A 21,025-nucleotide genomic window follows, 5' to 3' on the forward strand; every position below is an offset into this window, starting at 1 on the left:
GTTCTGGGGAGCAGAAAAATGTCCCCCTTCCCTAGAGGTGGAGGCATTATCAACTCACTGCTCTGCAGAGAGGCATATTGGATTCATATAGTTGAGCCTGAATGAGGAACTGAATTTCAGTTCTTTAGTAAAAGTGTCTCTAAACAACTGTATGTGTGTTTCTCAAGAGGAAACCTATAGTGCTATTTAGGAGGACTCCTAGTGGTCAGATAAGTTCTTTAGTAAATGTGGCCCCCGGTCTCTGCACAGGCTCTAGTTCCAAACCTGGCAACCTCACTGTGACAGCTAAACTTCAGGATGCCACTCTCTGTCTCTGCACCTGAGTCATTAAATTGCCTTGCCCCACTATAATCATAACCTGTCATTTGTACATGAGATGTTATTAGTATACAATAAGCATATTTTGCAAAATGTTGAAATATCCCTTTGAAGTAACCAAGAAAACACAGAATTGTGTTTACTGGGTGATCATTAATGAAGAAAGTAGTCGATTAAAGCAGAAAGCTGACTGGGTCACAGGAATGAGGGAACAGGTCGGATCTATTCAATGTCAGAGTATCACATCAGTGCAAATGAAGTCGATGAAATTTACCCATATGGGTGAAAATATCCTAAAAAATCTGTCTGAGGAGATGCCTGAGCCACAGATTGACACATTAAAAACTCATTGATAGACTGCATAGCAGCTGGGCAGACAGCTGTGTGTGTGTGTGTGTGTGTGTGTGTGTGTGTGTGTGTGTGTGTGTGTGTGTGTGTGTGTGTGTGTGTGTGTGTGTGTGTGTGTGTGTGTGTGTGTGTGTGTGTTGCCTGTCATTACATCATACAAGAGCAGTTGCTTTGGTGAGATGACGCAAGTTCTCTAAAGAGGGAAACCCATGCAATGTAAAAAGGAAGGAGTAGGTCCAGCATGGAACACGACACAAACCATTTACTGCCCAATCAAAAATGAGAAGAATCATTTCAGGAAAGGTAACGGGAAAAATCATTTTTATAAACCAATCAGTTGATTGGCCAATCAATTTGCAATAACTTTGAAAACGGATTTCTTGTTTGACTTATTTTTAGCTGCCTCTGGTTCTAGCTTCACAAATGTGAGGATGTGCTGCTTTTCTTTGTTTTACATCAATGTAAACTGAAAATATTTGGGTCTGAACTTATGGATAGAACAATATGTGAACTTGAGCCCTGGGAAACTGTAGTGTTTTTCAAAATACATTGAAAACAAAGGACATTAAAGACCCAATGAATGATTGATTGTTAAATACATCAGAAGATTTACCAATGATAATCCTAAACTAGACTCTGGTGAGGAGCATCTGGCATTAGATAAGATAAGATAAGATAATCCTTTATTAGTCCCGCAGCGGGGAAATGTACAGGATTTACAGCAGCATAGAGTAAAGTGCACACAAGAGACATAGTTAAAAAAAACAAGATCAAAACAAGTATTATAAATAAGTAAATATGCAATAAAAACAGTAAAGAATTCACAATAACTGAAATATTATATTTACAGACAGAATAACTATTATAACTATTATTGCACAGTGTATTTGTATTGCACAGGTTTTTAGTGTCATGTGGTCTACTGGGAGCAGAGCTGGTTGTGCAGCCTGACAGCAGCAGGAAGGAAGGACCTTTAACTTTAACTGACAAATACTAAGTCTTCTAAGGTCCCTGCATATTTCCTTCAGCTCAGCTTGTGTTCCGTTTTTTATGAGTTGTCAAAATAAGACTAAAAAAGCTGAGCAGGGTATTGCTTTTGTTCGTCCAACCTCGATAATTCCTTTCCACTCAGGGTTCCCACAGCAGATTTCAATTTCTGATCAATTTCATGGAATGGAAGTCAAATCAATCAGCCAACACTCGGTTGTAGGAACAGATCAGCCTCAATAGAGTGGTTGAAGAAATAGTTCAACATTTTGGGAAATTCTCTTTCTTTCCAAGAGTGGTATGTTCAGATTGATATCAGTCTCAAGGCTGTATGCTAAATACATAGCTGGAGTCTGATATGATTACACTAGCTTAGCATAAAAACTGGAAGCATGGGTAAACAGGTAGCTTGGCTATGTCTTTAGTGTCAATGCATTCACCATCACCTCAGAAGCCCACCAATTAACACAATGCATCCAATTGGTTTCCAAACAGGGGGTTGGGCTTGTCGCAACAGGTAAGAGGGCTGGAACTATTTCTGGCCAAACAACAGATTATTCATCTGTTCAGTACCTCTGTGCAGCGTCTGTTCTGGACGCCCAGCTGAGGTTGCCAGCCAATCACAGGGCCTAACGCTAACATTTTCACTAACCTCACCCTATCCTGCATGTTTCTGGAGAGAAGGAGGAAACTTTCTACTATCTACCACTTCAACCATCTGCCTCAGGACACTGCAACATCAATACTCCAACCCTATCATTAGTGGAGTACCTGCTAGACCTGCCGGGCCACAGCTGCTCGGGGTTACATTCTTCCGGGGATGAACTGGGACTGAAATCTAGTCTGGGACTTGGCGATGGAGACGCCTTTTTGTAGCACTAATACAGACAATCAGATTTCAACAAAAACGAGGATCAGTTGGCAGGGGCCACTCGATTCTGCCCTTAATATTGAAAGTATTACACTGGGAGGAGATTAATGCTTTTGTTCCACCAGTGCTATGCACGTGAGTTTACTAAGACCAGTTACTCCCATTAAATCCAGCAATCCCCAACTTCCTAGTGGAAAGGCAATGTTAGTACAAAAAGGATGCCTCTCCATTCTTCGTACTAGTCTGAAGCTCGTTTCGTCTTTACAACAAAACCTCAAATCATACTGCTGGGACAAAGCGACGGGTTCGGTGATGCACTCAGCAGAGAGAGTGATGAGTCAGCAGACGGTTGCCCTGTTCAAGCTAGTCATTGCACATGTTAAGTGATGGGTCGTTAGTTCCTGTAGTGGAAAAGGTCTGACCGAGGCCCTGCAGCGTTACATCCTTGGTTGTGCTTTGGAATGTGCACAACTGGCGGTGTTTTAAGGTGGAAACCGTCCTTGTACAAGTGCTGCACCTTCCTTGTTGCTGAACCAGCAGCCGTCCTGCTCAGGGTGCTTTTCATTCAGATAACGTGCTTCCTCGATTCTTTCACTTGTGACTTAACTTATGTATTAACTCTGCACACATTACATCATATTTGTCCTTAGTCTGTGTGAGGGCCCAAGGACTGAGGATGTCTTATGCTGTACTGATTGTAAAGCCCCCTTGTAATTTGTGATATTGGGCTTTACAAATAAGAACTGAATTGAACTGAAAATTGACTAATGTACCCCAGGAGAAATTGCCAGGTAAAAAGAAGAATGTGGTCTACTCACTTCCCAAGTTGACAACATGTGTTTTGACAAATTCTATTTAACAATTTTACTTTGAACCTTTAATTGTGCAGCAGTACACAGAGGCTGATGGATGGGGTTAGCTGTGGACTCATGTAGGTGTGTGAGCTGGTGTTACCTGGAAAACATGTCTGCAGGTGTTCAGTAAGGGCCTCCTGAGTGACAGGCTTGTGGGCGGAGTTCATAGCAGAGATAGCCAATAGCAATACCTCTCCCAAAGGGATGAATTGCGATTGGCTGATAGGGGACATACTGATGGGGGACACATCACCTGTGAAAAAACAGAAATCACAGAAATTAATCACTTTGAGGGATACTTGATAGCAATCTGCTTCAAACAGGACCTGTAGGACGTAAGGACACCATGCAGTCCATTGTCTCAGATCGACCTCTCGGACGCATTCAAAAATTAAACCCCTGGCTGTCCCGGTTGTCTGGCTGAGCACCCCATCTTTCTCTTTCCTCATTTCCTGTCATCTCTCTACTGTTAGTTATCCAAAAAATATTGTCCAATAAGGTGTTGGTCCGTCGGTCAACAATGTCTGACTTCTCCTCACTGTCTGTGCCTCTGTGTCTCAGCTCCAAGCCCACTGGTTCCCACTGAAGATGTAAATCGTTAGAATCAGATAAAAATACATAGTTTCATTTTTTTTACATGATTCAGTTATTTCCTAAAACATCTGGTCACTGTAGTTTTTATCAAACGTGACTCAAACAGGAGGAAGAAGCTCATTTGTTGAGGACTATTTTCAGCGGTGGATTAATCCACATTTGGTGCTCTAGTATTTTTGCAGAGGACAGTGTGTGTGAGATTGAGTTTAAATAAACCACAGCGTGTGTGTGGACCCCAGCCAAGGAGAATGTGTAGATACTGCATTACACCTGACAGATCTGATCACAATGTGAGCCCCTCCACCTCCATATATGGTCTGGCTGATTTAATCTCATTCCAGTCCAATGTATTCTGCAGCACATACACCTGGGTTAACACGTGGAAGCTTCTCAGATAAGATGGAGAGATGATATGGTAATACCAAGTGTCACTTTGCAGTTAAATGTCCAATTTTGTAAGAAAATCGCACTTGGCCACTATAAATATCAATGTCAGTGGAAAGGAAGATATTTGTGATGTGTGACTACCTTTTAGTTCAAGCTCGGAAGACCTTCTGAAGATTAGTTTAAATCTACAAAGAAAAGGCCCCCAAATATATTATGACTGACTTACTCTTAGTGCTGCAGTCAGAAAGCAGAACTTATAAAAGAAACAAGGTAAAGACAGAAGACAATACAATACAGCTGATTTATACAGATTCAAAAAAGGCCACCCATCGAATCCTGAAAGAACAAGCATTGTAGAGTGAAAAAGTCAATAGCGATCACAACCATTGAAACAACTTACAGTCAATCTGCAAGGAATGTATAGGAACAAGTTTGTGTGAAATGGTAGATGAGGGTAGGGAACAGACATTATAAACACCATCATTTATAGAGATATCTGGAGGTGAGTGAGGTGAACTTTATGATCTATCTTATTGTATTATACTCATATATTCTGCAACTTTGCTGACTTTTAAATTGACAAACATCATGTGTGTGATTCGTACCACAAGTCAAAAGGGATCAAAAATGTGTATCTCCTTATTGACTATCGTATACAGTACCAGTCAAAAGTGTGGACACACCTTCTCATTCAACTACTTTGAAGAACCTAAAATATAAAACATATTCTGGTTTGTTGAGCATTTGTTTGTTTACCACATAATTCCATATGTGTTCCTTCATAGTTTGTATGTCTTCAATATTAATCTACAATGTAGAAAAAAATAAAAATAAAGAAAAAACATTGAATGAGAAGGTGTTTCCAAACTTTTGACTGGTACTGTATATTTTTTCCAAAATAAGGAAGTAAGGTAGATATTAGTGATTGGTTCTCTTGCTAGGGGCCGCTTAACTACCAAAAGATTTAGTGTCTAAAAAAGGAATATACCGGTACAGAGACGGGTTTCAGAGACAGACGACCTACCAGACTGTGAAGACAGAAGAGGACAGAGCTCTGCTCGGCTTTGCTAGGGACGCTGACTAGCACCCTGCCACCTCCATACACTTACTGCACACAGCTGCAGGCCTCAACATGGAGAGGGTTCACAGGACAAACCCAGGACCCTACACACACAGTGGGGGGTCCCATATGTGTTCAGAAGAACAGCTGAGTAAGAGGCCATTTCCTGTTGCTTCTCATGGTGTTTCTACACTACAGGGGCCAGTATGTTCAGTCAAGGGATGGGACATGTCTACAGCATATGGTATATACGACAAGGTCCACACAGGACACCAGTACCACTGCTGCTACTATTAAACCTCTACTGTTAGCTCTACTTTAGCTGCTACTATTAAACCTCTACTGTTAGCTCTACTTTAGCTGCTACTATTAAACCTCTACTGTTAGCTCTACTTTAGCTGCTACTATTAAACCTCTACTGTTAGCTCTACTTTAGCTGCTACTATTAAACCTCTACTGTTAGCTCTACTTTAGCTGCTACTATTAAACCTCTACTGTTAACCTCTACTGTTAGCTGCTACTATTAAACCTCTACTGTTAGCTCTACTTTAGCTGCTACTATTAAACCTCTACTGTTAGCTTTACTTTAGCTGCTACTATTAAACCTCTACTGTTAGCTCTACTTTAGCTGCTACTATTAAACCTCTACTGTTAGCTCTACTTTAGCTGCTACTATTAAACCTCTACTGTTAGCTCTACTTTAGCTGCTACTTTACCTCTACTGTTAGCTCTACTTTAGCTGCTACTATTAAACCTCTACTGTTAGCTCTACTTTAGCTGCTACTATTAAACCTCTACTGTTAGCTCTACTTTAGAGGAGGAGGAGGGCGATCGACAAAAAACGGAGGACTTTCCTTTTCTTAATAATGCTTACTGTGTCCTGAACAACTTTTTGGAAGTTTACAAAGAAACTGTAAACGAACAGAAGTATAAATGCTCTCCAGTACGAGAGACTTCAGCCACCAGCAGAACTAAGAGTGTGTGAACAGACAACAACAAAACGATGAGGAAACCAGTGAGGGGCGTGTGTTGACCAAATTTATTGGTCTATAACCTATTAAACTTTGATTTGTACATGTTCATTTTACTCCACTAAATTTGTCCGTTTGAGAATATAGAGTAAGATTTTAGAGAAAGATCTTACGACTCAAGGCCGACCTTTATCTGTAACTAAACAACCAATCTACTTCCTGTTTACACCGGCACCCGTGTCCCCAGTGTACATCATGTGATAACCGTTGTCAGGCGTGTGAGTATGTTAATGGTTGTTAATGGTTGTATGGTAAAAAGAAAATCATTTCTAAAACGATGATGAAGCGCCCATGTGAACGTAGATTGTTTTCATCCTAAAACCCTGTTTCAAAACAGACACGGATTGGCTTGGATGTAGCCTGAACCACTGGTCTTTAACCGCTGGAGTTCTGGAGGAAGATAACTCGCAAATCCCGCAAATGACGGAACGGTCACATGTTCTCAGACCAAAACAAGCAGCCAGCATCTTGCACCATTTACATCCAGTGACATATAAATGGTGCAAGGAAAAAAGAGGCAAAAGCTAAGAGTTTGGTTGAGATTCTGGAGAGCTTTTATTTAAAAAGAAAAGCTGTATGTTATATTATATATTCTCAGGTATAGGTCTGTGACTTCATTGGTTGCTGATATCTGTTGCAAATATCAAACATGTTTCGGAAATTGTAATAAGATCAACTGGCACTGACTGGATATAAAAAGACTTAAGATTTAGAATCTACATATCACCAACTATATAATTATATCTGCCGAGTGGCAATGTCACAGGACCCAAACTGGAACCGACCCGTGTGGAGCAAAAGAAGAACTACAGATGAGACAGCAGTGTACGGGGACAGTTTTGTCCCTTTGCAGATAACTGCTACCCAGCATCTGCACAGAATTCATGATTGTGCCTCTTAATGATCCATGGGTGATTTGAGATAGCACTGATCGTATCAGGGCAGTGTCGTCGTTGGAGGCAAGGAAGAACTACAGAGTGCCACTTCAGCTCGGGTAGCTGACTGTGAACTTGCTATGTTTCCAACTGCAAAAAAGGCATCCCAAAATATTTAGTGAAGAGAATATTATGGCCGAGGATTTTTAAAGTGTACATTAAAGTGTTTTGGCCGGAGAGGGTGCTCCAGGTTGCAGCTGCAGCAGGGAGGTTATGGCCGACGTGGACCTTTAGAACCTGAGCCGCCGAGAGCAAACACCAACGAGTAATGAATGTAAGTGTGGGCAGTTTTTGTCGGATGCCGTCGCCGACAACCACCCCAGTAGAAAGCGAGCTATGCAAGAAAGTTTTCCTCCTCAGTGGGACAAAGGTGTGCTGGAGACCTTCTCCAGGTGCCAATGGACAAACTGGGAAAGACAACCGAGACCAGCATGGTGATTTTGGGGAGATTTCTGTCATTGTATTTTGATAATTTATTGGTCTGCTTCCAAAGAAGAGAGCAGCCGGCATATTTTCACATCTTAGATTGAGCTTTACGGATTTATTTGCTTGTTGTTGCAATAGTGGAAAGACTAACCAAGATGTTTTACGATGTGTTAAGAAGTCAATTAAACCCATCTCTGTTTGGTGTGAGAGAGAAACTGGAATTCAGAAGGTGTACGGTTGTATTTTTCCTGTTTAGCTGTAAGGATATTTGATTTCTTGACCTTTGGTGGGTTTAATATGTTTATTTACCAAACTAAAACAGCTTAAAGATGTTGCAAACTCGCCAAGCGCAATGCATCCTGGTACATGTAGGCACAGCTGGCCTGGCTCCTCTGCTTTCTCAGTAATCCACATAAAAGATAGCGAAAGTTCCTCTAAGACAGTCCATCCCAAAGTAGTTACCAAAACAAATGGATCTTGTTGAGTAAAATCTGTGGAGCGTCCCTTTAACTTCACAAAATTAGACCCAAGTTTAAAAAGAATGCTGAATAAGAATGCTAAATACTCTAAAGAAGTCCAACTACCACTACCACGACTGGTACTACAAGATCTGCTTGCTGTTGTAGCGCTATAACAAATGCTGCTGCTGCTGCTACATGTTACCACCACTGCCTTCCACCATGACTACTACTGCGTCCTTCCTCTCTGACTGCAGGTGAAGAATGCAGAGACTGACCAAAGTCACATAGCAGGCAGCTAGCTCACATACATGGAGGCAGAACACAGTGTGTCCTTACAAACACACGTCATCAGAGTGGAACATCCACTGTGGAGTTTTACTGTTGGTGTTCACAAGCTGCATCTGCATGACCATTCCTGATCCAGATCCACGGATGAAATCACTGAGTTTAAGGTAAAGAAGAGCCATTTTGTAGCAGCAGCCGTTAGCTTACAGCCCTGCTCCCTCCATTACTACTACACTGTCCAAAAACAGAGAGAGCGAGAGAGAGGGGAGACAGATGAGGAGAGAGTGAACTGTGATGCAGAGGAGAGGATGAAGAGGGGAGCAGCTGTGTGAGGGATGAGAGAATATGAATATATGTGATAGAGGGAGGATGAGGGAGCATTGATCGTCCATGTCTCTCTCACTGCAGTGGTAGTAAACAATCAGCCAGCCTCCTTTGTCCACAGCACTAAACCACACCCCCCTCCTTTTGTCATGCACTCCCTCCCTCACCCTCTCACCCGCTCTCTCACCCTCCATCTCTCTCTCTCTCTCCCTCCTTTTATTTCTCTTGCATTCTTTAAACCTCCAGTCTCATCCCTCCTTTAATATGCCTGCATCCATACTTCTATCACTCCTATATGTCTCTGTCTCTCTGTGTCTCCCTCTCTCCAGAGCTGTGACGCTATGCTGCTAATGCTACCTAGCAGCTGCTGCTAACAGGCTAGCCAATGAAACAGTGAGACAGGCAGGCAGTGAGACAGGCAGACAGTGAGACAGGCAGATTCAAACCTTGGCTGATAGTAATCCACTCCTTTTGTAAAAAAATATAGAATCCGGTTTAAAAGCCTTGTAGAGCTTCTGATGGAGCGCAGCTCTCTCTCTCTCTCTCTCACACACACACTAGCTCATCCTCCTCTCTCTCTCTCTCTCTCTCACACACTCTCTCTCTCTCTCTCTCACACACACTAGCTCATCCTCCTCTCTCTCTCTCTCTCACACACATTTTGCTCCTCCCCCTCCCCTCTCACACTCACAATCTCTCTCTCACACACACACACACACACATGCAGACCCCCCCCCCCCCTTACTCTTTTCCCACACACACACAAATGAGCATTCAGTCAAGGGCTTCCCACAATCCCTTGCGCCACACAAAGACAAGGGGGTGTGACCAATCACACACCGCCTCACTCTGCGCCCGTGCTTTTCCTCCCTCCCTCCCCGTGTGATGCCCACAGACATACAAGCTTGTGGGCGGGCTGCCAAGAGGGTCGCCATGACAACGCATCCCCAGTTGCTCTTTGTGGCTCTCCACACACACACACACACACACACACACACACACACACACACACACACACACACACACACACACACACACACACACACACACACACAGACATACACACAGTCTCTTCCCTTTCAAGATCTCTGTAGCAAGTCTCTGCTCTGCTACGTACATATCTGCTACACTCTGTGTGTGTGTGTGTGTGTGTGTGTGTGTGTGTGTGTGTGTGTGTGTGTGTGTGTGTGTGTGCGCACATGCTCTCTTAGCCGGTGTTGCAGTACTGCAGCTGGGTTCTGGTGTGACCCAGTTAGAACACTAAAGCTGGATGTAGGACACACACACACACACACACACACACTATGAAACGATTGCTTATATAAATATAGCAGTGGAGTTACAGTTATTATCATTACAAGGAACTTGAAGTAGTAGTTCTACACACATATATACTCACACACATGTATGTTTATATATACGTTATATGTTTATGTATACACATACATGTATATAAAGAGAGAGATGAGAGATGAGAGAGAGAGAAAAAGAGAGCGAGAGTGCTGCATGGATGACGCATTGTTGTATGCCAACCTCTGAAGTTAGCATAAACTGATTTTCTCAACAAAAATAAATTAGATTTTACAATTTGATTTTGGATTATTGCAAAAGCGCAAACATTTATGATACATACACATTTTGAGTGAGATAATCTGGAACAAAACATGGAAGAAAACGTAAAAAATATTTTAGGCTTGTGATAACAACAGACCTTTTTTCAGGCCTCTTATTCAATTCAATTTTATTTGTATAGTCCGATATCACAAATCATCTGCCTTCGAGGGCTTTACAATCTGTACAACATTCCGCAGTAAACTTTTAGTTTTTACATTTCTGTTTGTGTATAGATGAAACAAATGATTTACAACATGTTGAGCATTAGATATGTTGGAAGGTGCCAGGCTATCCCCCCATGCAGGCTTTGTAAGGGCCATTTGACCACTATAACAGAAGCAGAGGGTGCATCTCTACGCAGCCGGTGAATATGAGAGATAGAGAACGGCTGTGGGACAGAAGAGTGAAATGAGCAGATACAAAAGGGCTGGTAGAAGAACTCGTGGTGTATTGAGTGCTATTAGAAGGCAGGCAGCCAGACAGACATGTCTGTGGTAATGGGAGAGTGATTAGCATGTGAAAAGACGGCTCTGCGGATCAAGCTGGTTGGGACTTGTTGAACTGGGGTGGACCGCAGGGGTTAAACAGTTCACAAAAGAGAAAAAGAGGTGGAAAGGGGGGGGGGAAATGAAACTCCCGCTTTTCTTTTCAGGGGGCCCCTGATTTGCACCTCCCACAACTCCCATATTACGCTGCAACAGTTCAAATAGCAAGAAAAGCATTCAAATCTACAAACATTTACACAACAGTACAGCAAGAGAGCTTGTTAACACGGCCAGTGGTTCCTGGAATATGTGAAAATTCTACTTATGAATGTATTTTGGTCAGATGTAAGGGATGCAGCCTCTCACATAAGCACTGCACCTTGCTGATTCAGCATTGACGTCTGATGTTTACAACAGTTTGGACAAGCCCTGAGGCCGCTCAACAAAGAAATACAAAGAGGAACTCAAATATTCATTTTACTCATAGAGGTTTTTAATAAGACAGTAAAGTGTTAAATATCCACTGAGAGTTGTATTTACCTCTTGAGCACAATGAACCACAGTTATTGTTTCGGTACATGGATAACTTCCTGCCTTATAGAAAATGAAACTTTGCCAGTCTCCATCGTTAGCATGTAGCTTCTTTGCTAACTAGCTGTGGTTGCTTCTCTTTGAAAAAGGCAAACAAAATGCTTGTCAGACGGTGGAACAGGCATTCAGACTGAAAACTGTGGAAGACTAGAAGAGTCATAATGTTATTAATAGAGCAGACAATATATACGTATATATATATATATATATATACACATATATATATATATGTATATATGGCACACTACGTTGGATGCAGCGTGTGGGAGAAGTTTAGATAAACAAAAGCAAGACAAGCTAACAAATGCCATAACGAAGTGGATAGCTACTGCAGGCCGATTAGTATTGTGGAAGATGTCGGTCAAAGAAACGTTCTTAGGATCGCAACGAATGACGGCACGTATTGTGACAGTTTAACTGAGATGTGGTTTTGTCAGGGGTGCCAGCCAGGTTTCTCTCCTGGCATTTAAGATGCGTCAGTCACAGTTGCTTTTTATGTTAATAATTTTATCCTTTTCTCTTTTTATATACCCAACAACCATCACAAAGGCTGTACATCCAGTTTATATGTACACCCCACACATTGAATGACCCAATTTTACCCGAACAAGAACACAAACACACCAGTTTGGAGAATTTCACAATAGCACTATATTTAAGGTTTACACACACAAGACAAGAACCCTCAAAAAATCCCACAGTCCCCAAAACCCACACACAAAAAACCAATCAAACACAAAAACAAATGCACTCACGAAGTCAGTCAGTCTGTCAGTCAGTCAGTCTGATCCAGTCAGGTCAGTCAGTCTGATCCAGTCCGGGTTTCAGTCAGTCTGATCCAGTCCGGGTGGTGGTGCTCGAGGTGACGGCCGGTCTCCAGCTGGTCAGTGGATAGTGGGAAACAGGCAGGGGATCAGGCAGACGGAAACCAGAGGAAGCGGAGGCTAAACTGGTGGTCGGGGACAGAAGGCTGAGTCGTTGACCGGGGCACAGGCAAGGCAGGGAAGTCCAGACAGGCAGGGTCGGCAACGGGAAAACAGTCCACAGGAAATTGCTGGAAGGTCTAGCATGAATACAACAAACGATCTGGCTCTGGTGGTCTCCTCTATATGCGTTTCGCTCTCCTGTCATCTCTCTCGAGGTCCTGCTAACTGAATGACAGCTATACGTTCAGGCAGTCCAGGTTGAATTGCCGCGTAAAACTCTCAGCGAATCAGTGCGTAGTCCACAAAAGTGGGTGTTTCCCGGTGTAACCGGTGGTGAGATCTGGTATAACATCCAGGTTGTCACACTCCTTCCCCCCTGAGAGAAGCCTGAACGTAGGAAGGCTTTTCCGTGCCTTTCTGTGCAGAGGTTGTTTTCTTTTTAATAATGCTCTCCTCCTCCGTACATGAGGCAGGGAAACCAGGAAAATCCTCTTCGTCGCTTTCCTCTTCAAAGACTTGGAGGATCCGTCGACGCTGGTCCCTGTCCATCTCTTCAGCTGTGGGGTAGCATGCTTTGAGTTGGGCCACATTAACCACACGGAGGTCTTCTCCAGAGTCTTCCAGGACCACCTCAAAGTTTATAGGACCAACTTTCCTGGTCACCCGATATGGACCTTTCCATCGGGGTGCAAGTTTGGCCGAAAATAATTTATCTGCTTTTGAATAGGGGTGAGTACGAATCCAGACACGATCCTTATCTGAAAAACTTCCATCTCGTCTCCCTTTGTCGTAGTTCTGTTTTTGTCGGCGTTTGGCTTTTTCCAGGTTGCCAATAACAAGTTTTCTAAACTCTGCTAGCTGGTTAGCTGTAGCGTATGCAGGTGCATCAGGATCACATGGCTGTGGCCTTAGCTCAGTATCCAAAGGGCCTTTCAGAAGACGACCAAGGTTGAGCTCTGCAGGTGTTACTCCTGTGGACTCATGCACCGCTGAATTCAATGCAAAACGGAATTCAGGTAAGTATTTGTCCCAGCTTTTGTGTTTTTCCTCCACATATGAAGCAATCATGGCTTTTACATTGCGGTTAATCCTCTCTGTCAGGTTCGTTTGAGGATGGTAGGGGGAGGTCCTTTTCCGCTTGAGGTCCCACCGCCTGCAGGTTTCCTCAAAGACAGATGATACAAACTGAGGCCCCTGGTCTGAGAGGATGTAAGTTGGCACACCCCAGCGAGTCAGAACTTCTCTCGTCATAATCTGGGATACTGTCTTTGCTGTTGCTTTGCGAAGGGGAAACATTTCAACCCATCTTGTGTAATAGTCCACAAAGACAATGAGGTAGAGATTGCCATTGGAGCTTCGAGGAAAGGGTCCCATGAGGTCAACTCCTAGCATCTCCCAAGCCTCATGAACCACAGTTTGTTGCAGTTTCCCAGGAGGTTTCCGTGTCTCAGGTTTGTAGAGCTGGCAAACTTGGCAACATCGCACATGTTCTCTCACATCCATGCTCATCCTAGGCCAATGCACAAGGGCTTGCAACCTTTTATATGTTTTGTATCTCCCAAAATGGCCAGATAGGGGATCCTCATGATAATGGTGGAGAAGCTGTTGGCGGAGTGAAGAAGGAATGTATATCTGGTAGAGGGTTTTGTGAGGAAATTCCACCATTCTGTATACTTTATCCTCCAAAACAGTGAACTTTGTCGTAGGTTTTCCATCACTTCTCCTGTTTCTGTGATTTTTTCATACAGGCTCTGGATAACAGAATCCTCCTGCTGGGCCTTCCAAATGTCCTCATCTGTAATCTGGAGATTTTTAGAGGTGTCCCTCTTGGAGCGTAGCACAGCAGCACAAGTTGCAGGTTGGTGTTGTGGGTCATCCACGGGAGCTCTTGACAGAGCATCCGGCACTGTATTGTACTTTCCTTTACGGTATTGTACCGTAAAGGAGAATTCTTGGAGGCGGAGTGCCCACCGGATCAATCGAGTGCTGGGCTTTTGGGTTTTAAAAACCCAGACGAGAGATGAATGATCAGTCACCACTGTAAAGTGTCTTCCTTCCAAGTAATATCTCCATTTCTCCAGGGCCCAAACAACAGCGAGACATTCTTGCTCTGTAGTTGAGTAATTCCGCTCAGCCTGATTTAAAGTACGGCTGGCGAAGGCGAGGACCTGCTCGGCACCCAGGCCAGTCTGTTGAGCCAAGACGGCCCCCAAGCCGACGTCACTGGCATCAGTGTAAACAATGAACAGGAGGTTGAAGTCAGGATGACCCAGGATTGGTGGAGAAACCAGATGGTGTTTCAGGGCTTCAAATGCTGCTTGACATGAGGGGGTCCAAAGGAACTTGGCTCCTTTCCGTTTAAGGGCATTTAGGGGTTCCGTCAGCTGAGAGAATCCGGGCACGAAGCGATGGTACCATCCAGCCATCCCAAGAACCCTTTGAAGCTCTTTGATGTTCTGAGGGGCAGGGAAGTCCTGTACCGCCTTTGTCTTCTCAGCATCCACTTCCACCCCGTCAGAGGAAACAACATGGCCCAGAAATTTCAGAGAGGTTCGGAAGAACTGGCTCTTTTTCATATTCACGGTAAGGTTAGCCTCTCGTAGCCTGTCGAGAACTGCTTGTATATCATAACTGTGCTGTTCGTCTGTACCAGAATAGATGATGATGTCATCCAAATACACTAAGCAGATTTTTCCCCGTAGGTCCCCAAGGACTAGCTCCATCAGCCGTTGGAAGGTAGCTGGAGCATTCTTCAGTCCGAACGGCATTACCTTGAACTGGTACAGGCCAAAGGAACAGGTGAAGGCAGTTTTTTCTCTGCTGTTTTTATCCATTGGTACTTGCCAGTAACCACTATTGAGGTCCAAGGTACTGAACACCACAGATCCAGCCAATGATTCTAATATTTCCTGGATGTTTGGTAAGGGATAAGCATCCGTGTGAGTAGCTGTATTCAGTTTCCTGTAATCCACACAGAACCTTTGTTTTGTATCGTACTTTTTTCCACCAAGACAACTGGGGCAGCATACGGGGAGGTAGATGGCTCTATGATGTCCTTTTCTAACATGTCCTCCACATGCGCTTTAATCACCTGAAGCTTGGATGGTGACACATCTAAATAGGGCTTCTGTTTGATGGGAACAACAATGAGGAAAATTTTGTGTGTGAGAACACTAGTGCATCCCAGGGTTGCTGTGCAGACATCTGAATTTTCCTGTAGTTGACATAACAACCGATTTTTCCCAAAATCATCAAGGTGAGCATTGATGGTGGCAGCTTGAAGGAGGTCCGGGCATGGCGGCAGAGGAACCAGGTGCACAGGAGCTACAGCAGAAAAGAAAGCAAGCTGTGGTGGAAGACCAACATTTGACCTTGCCTCAGATTCTTTCAAGAACTGATACTGGTGCTTCTTGTTGGACTTAAACCAGTAACGGACAAAAACAAAGACATCGAACTGTAGCCCAGAAAAGAAAATGAAATCAAGTCCCACCACGGCAGGGAAAGCAAGACTTTGAGCAGGCAAGAACACAAGGTAATGTCACTGATTGGGACTGTAATGTGAGGTTCATTTCGCTCCATCCTAAAGGTTGTCTTCCTTCTCCATCTGCTAGATACAAAGGTCCTCTTGTCCAAGGCTTCATCACATCCTGCTGTCTTTTCATTCCTGTCCACACATTTTCATTTAGTAGAGTGTGAATGAACCAGTGTCAAGGATGGCGGTTCCTTTCCATGAACCAATGTTCAGTGGTACCATCAACTGACAGGGAAGCGGGCTTTCCAGTGGTAATGAGGAATTTACAGAGGCGTGTGCACCCAGGTAACTTGAGTGAGTGAGGGAACCAAGTGTAATGACCCTCGGAAATGTGGGAAGTTTTGGCAACTTGCTGATGTGGAGGTCTAGGAGAAGAAGCTGTGTTCGAGTTCCACTGTGGACAGGAAGCTGGTGCATGACTTCCCTTGCAGCGCCAACAGTACACTTGGGAGGGTCGATTATGACTGGGTTGGCTTGGTCGGCCAGGGTTTTCTCTGTTAGGAGACAGAGCAGCAGATTCAGAGGTAACAGGCTTGGATGGTTTCCTTAATAAATTCTTCCTCTGTTCATACTGCAGCTGGTTCTCCCGGTCTTTTTCCAGTTGCTGACCAAGGCGGACAAGTCCATCGACAGAGGTAACCCTGCTACTTCTCAGTTGGCTGGCCAGTTGGGGGTTAATGTTTTTCAAAATCAACTTTATAATCTCCTCCTCTTCAATATTTGCCTTCCAGCGCTTGCAAAGTGACTGGTACATGTAGGCAAAATCTCTGACGCTTTCACCTTCTCCCTGAACTCTATTGCGCACCCTCTCCGCCAGTTCATCTTCATAGTCTTCTGACAGGAAGGCAGCACGGAACTGGTCATGAAATTCCTTCCAAGTGTGGATTTTATGCCGGCCCACATCCCACCAATCTCTTGCAGTCCCGTGAAGCACATTACGCAGGGTGGCAATGAGCTCCTCATCTGTGAGTGGATTGAGAGCCAGGAAATCCTCACACCTTTCCAGGTACTGGAGGGGATCAGGTGCATCATTCAGTCTCCCAAATGTTGGAAATTGAAGTTTAACAGGACTCTTTCCCAGGAACCTGCTCTTTCCTTCCCCATGGATGGTGAATCCTCCAGGTGATCCCAAATTGCCCTCTGGTATACCAGGCTGTATGGTGGATTGTAATCTGTGCCGGCTTGATGAAAGTAGGGGGTTTGAACACTTGCCTGGCCAAAGGTGGTGGTAACTTTAGCTGTTGTTATTTCCTCTGACAGGGTATGTATTGTGTTTTTGCAGTGGAAGAGCTCCTCCTGTAGGTGAGTTACAGCATCAGTCATTGGGGCAAGAGTAGAATGAAGATCATTCAGCAGGTCAGTATGATAGTGATTTAATCTCCATCCAAGGCATGTATTGAACTGTGTTTGCAGATATTCAAGCTGTTTATCCATATGTTTGACAACTTCTTTTTGTTGTTCGTGGAAGAGGTCTTTTAGTGCTTGGGAGACTTGTTCAGTATGAGTTGTGATTTCTTTTGTCATTTGTTCCATGTTTTCTTTTAGCTTCTTCTGGTGGTGATGTTGGTCCTCAACAATTTTTTGAAGCTGGTGTTGAATCCCAGAGCCAGAAGCATCTTCTTCCAAGGCAGAAATTGCAGGTTGAGGTCCTCCATTTATTTTGCTGTCTGATTGAACAAACTCAGCGAAATCGGTCAGGTCCATGTCCAATAGAGAGTATGATGTGGGAGGTAACTCCTGGGCAACCGCTGGATTTGACAGAGGAGACTTCACTGCTCCTCCTTCCATTTCACCCAACCAAGTCTCTGAGTTAGCAGCCATTTTGTTTCCTTTGCTCCAACAATAAAAGTTTTATCTTTGCAACTGGTGCGGGTTTCTTTATTTGTTTTGTCATTCAATGTTACTTTCTTTAGGTCCCATCTGGGGTGCCACTTTTTTATGTGACAGTTTAACTGAGATGTGGTTTTGTCAGGGGTGCCAGCCAGGTTTCTCTCCTGGCATTTAAGATGCGTCAGTCACAGTTGCTTTTTATGTTAATAATTTTATCCTTTTCTCTTTTTATATACCCAACAACCATCACAAAGGCTGTACATCCAGTTTATATGTACACCCCACACATTGAATGACCCAATTTTACCCGAACAAGAACACAAACACACCAGTTTGGAGAATTTCACAATAGCACCATATTTAAGGTTTACACACACAAGACAAGAACCCTCAAAAAATCCCACAGTCCCCAAAACCCACACACAAAAAACCAATCAAACACAAAAACAAATGCACTCACGAAGTCAGTCAGTCTGTCAGTCAGTCAGTCTGATCCAGTCAGTCAGTCTGATCCAGTCTGGGTGTTCGTCAGTCAGTCTGATCCAGTCCGGGTTTTCGCGGTGGTGCTCGAGGTCTCCAGCTGGTCAGTGGATAGTGGGAAACAGGCAGGGGATCAGGCAGACGGAAACCAGAGGAAGCGGAGGCTAAACTGGTGGTCGGGGACAGAAGGCTGAGTCGTTGACCGGGGCACAGGCAAGGCAGGGAAGTCCAGACAGGCAGGGTCGGCAACGGGAAAACAGTCCACAGGAAATTGCTGGAAGGTCTAGCATGAATACAACAAACGATCTGGCTCTGGTGGTCTCCTCTATATGCGTTTCGCTCTCCTGTCATCTCTCTCGAGGTCCTGCTAACTGAATGACAGCTATACGTTCAGGCAGTCCAGGTTGAATTGCCGCGTAAAACTCTCAGCGAATCAGTGCGTAGTCCACAAAAGTGGGTGTTTCCCGGTGTAACCGGTGGTGAGATCTGGTATAACATCCAGGTTGTCACAGTATGAGCCTCCCTCAAGACGTATGAGCCTCCCTCAAGACGTATGAGCCTCCCTCAATGAGCCTCCCTCAAGACGTATGAGCCTCCCTCAAGACGTATGAGCCTCCCTCAAGAAGTATGAGCCTCCCTCAAGACGCATTAGCCTCCCTCAAGACGTATGAGCCTCCCTCAAGAAGTATGAGCCTCCCTCAAGACGCATTAGCCTCCCTGAAGACGTATGAGCCTCCCTCAAGAAGTATGAGCCTCCCTCAAGACGTATGAGCCTCCCTCAAAATGCACCAAGAAGAATACACGAGTTGTATGAAAAGGAGAGGACTACAAAAGCGAAAAAAAAGAAAACTAATAAATGTTAACCTGCTGTGGCTCGGAAGGTGCCTGTTATAATGTTATGATCGTGGCTCTGGACTCTGAGGGTAACTTGTTTTTCTATAACAAACTAGATAAATCGTTAATGCCCTGGCAGTGGCAAATAGCTTTGGTTTTATATTTGATTTGATTACATTAATGTTTAAATTGAGATTTACAAGAAATATTTTAACTGCTACTGTGTAAAGGGAATACTGCTGTTAAAAAGCACCTTTTTAATCGCGATAATTTTTTTTTATCGTTGCCCAGCACTAACATATATATATATATCTACCTACATATATACATATATATATACAAAAAAACGAAATGGATAAATATTGAATAAAAAATATAAATACTATAAATACTAAATCAGTATCCAATGCGATAGAAAATCATAAAATGATCGTAAAACTCAACACTGTATAGCATGCCTCTTGAAATGCTTCAAACTGGTCCATGTGCCAGCAACAAATACACAAATTCAGAAGATTTGAGGGTGCAAACGTATTTTGCAAAAAGCACGCAACTTTCAGTGACAATTTGTTCTCTGGGATGAAATCTGTAGAACAAATTCATATGTCTTAGCATTGACCAAAGTGGTGAACGCACTGATTGACCATACCTAGAGCCATGCTGTTGGCAGGGGCACATCGCATGACCCAGTTTATTTGAAGCACAACAAGGCCTTTTGAGCTACAGATCAAATATGACACAAACTGTATCCCTTACAGTCCCATTTCAGAAACCTGACTATTTGTTTGGATACCACCAGATGAAGGCGACCATGTTAGAGATTCACATCAGAAAGCTGCTTTTCTCTCAGCAGTCCACATCTGATGAGTCAGACTGACATCTGATTGGTCAACATGAACAAGACTCAACCTAATCCTCAGACAAGAGATGCTACGCTGCTGCTGGAACAGCAGTGTGTATTAAGGACAGAGGTAGGTGTAGAGGTGCAACAACTGGTTTGATTGTGTGTTGAATAAATGTATGACAACGGTACATTCTTGTCACATTATGAAGTTTTGTGAATTGAATAAAAAAGTAACATAAAATATTGTGTTCAAAGCAAATCCACAGTTATATATCAAACTCAAACACATGCACAAAGCTGTGTGCCTTCACTAAAGAGTCACGTGACTGTCCTCTCAGTCAAGATGTGTTGACAACACAGACAAAAAAAAGGGATGCTGGTGCCTGTATTCAGGAGGAGAACGGCCAGGAACTCTGTGACCATCAAAACAAACCAGATCAGAAGGATTCAGCCCAGGGTAGATCAAACAGCAGTTCAGTGAACACAACAGTAGAAACTGTCTTTAGGATGTTGGAGGACGGTTATCCCTGGTTGATCAGTCTTACAGCTGAAGCATATGTTTAGCACTTCAATTATCAAAGGATGAGTTCTTTGAAGGTACAACCCTCTTGTAATGGACTTGTTCCAGTCTCAACTTGATCTACATGAGTCCCTGAATAGATCCACAGAAATTATTATGTAGCTCAAGATGATGACTGGGATTTAACTTGTACAACCATGATCTCAATGGATGCTGGCATCATAATCCAAGGGTGCAAGTGTTTTTATTATTTCCTCACTTGAAATGGGAGTCACTCTGGTCTGCCATGTTGAAGGCCTATCAAAGCTCTCATTAGTGCTCTGAGGAGTGAGGAGGGATCGCTAAGGAGCCATGAGCGAGGATACACAAGAGCAACGGTTAAAAAAGTTAAAAAAGAGGCGAAGCAGCTTAAAATCTACCATGTGGACAATTTGAAGTAGATGGCTGAGAAACAGCACAAGTGTAAGTGCCTGATAATTAATGCTATT

General features: G+C 43.6%; 1 protein-coding gene across 1 annotated transcript in view; it reads right to left on the reverse strand.

Moving 5' to 3' along the window:
- LOC129090027 (storkhead-box protein 2-like) overlaps positions 1-21,025 on the reverse strand; it is a 49,572-nt gene that overhangs the window by 9,209 nt on the left and 19,338 nt on the right. The window contains exon 2 of the mRNA XM_054597497.1: positions 3,479-3,631. Within this exon, the coding sequence (XP_054453472.1) occupies positions 3,479-3,631 (153 nt within the window). The remainder of the gene's footprint in view (positions 1-3,478; positions 3,632-21,025) is intronic.

The sequence above is a fragment of the Anoplopoma fimbria genome, chromosome 4 (assembly GCF_027596085.1).
Source record: "Anoplopoma fimbria isolate UVic2021 breed Golden Eagle Sablefish chromosome 4, Afim_UVic_2022, whole genome shotgun sequence".
NCBI classification, from domain to species: domain Eukaryota; kingdom Metazoa; phylum Chordata; class Actinopteri; order Perciformes; family Anoplopomatidae; genus Anoplopoma; species Anoplopoma fimbria.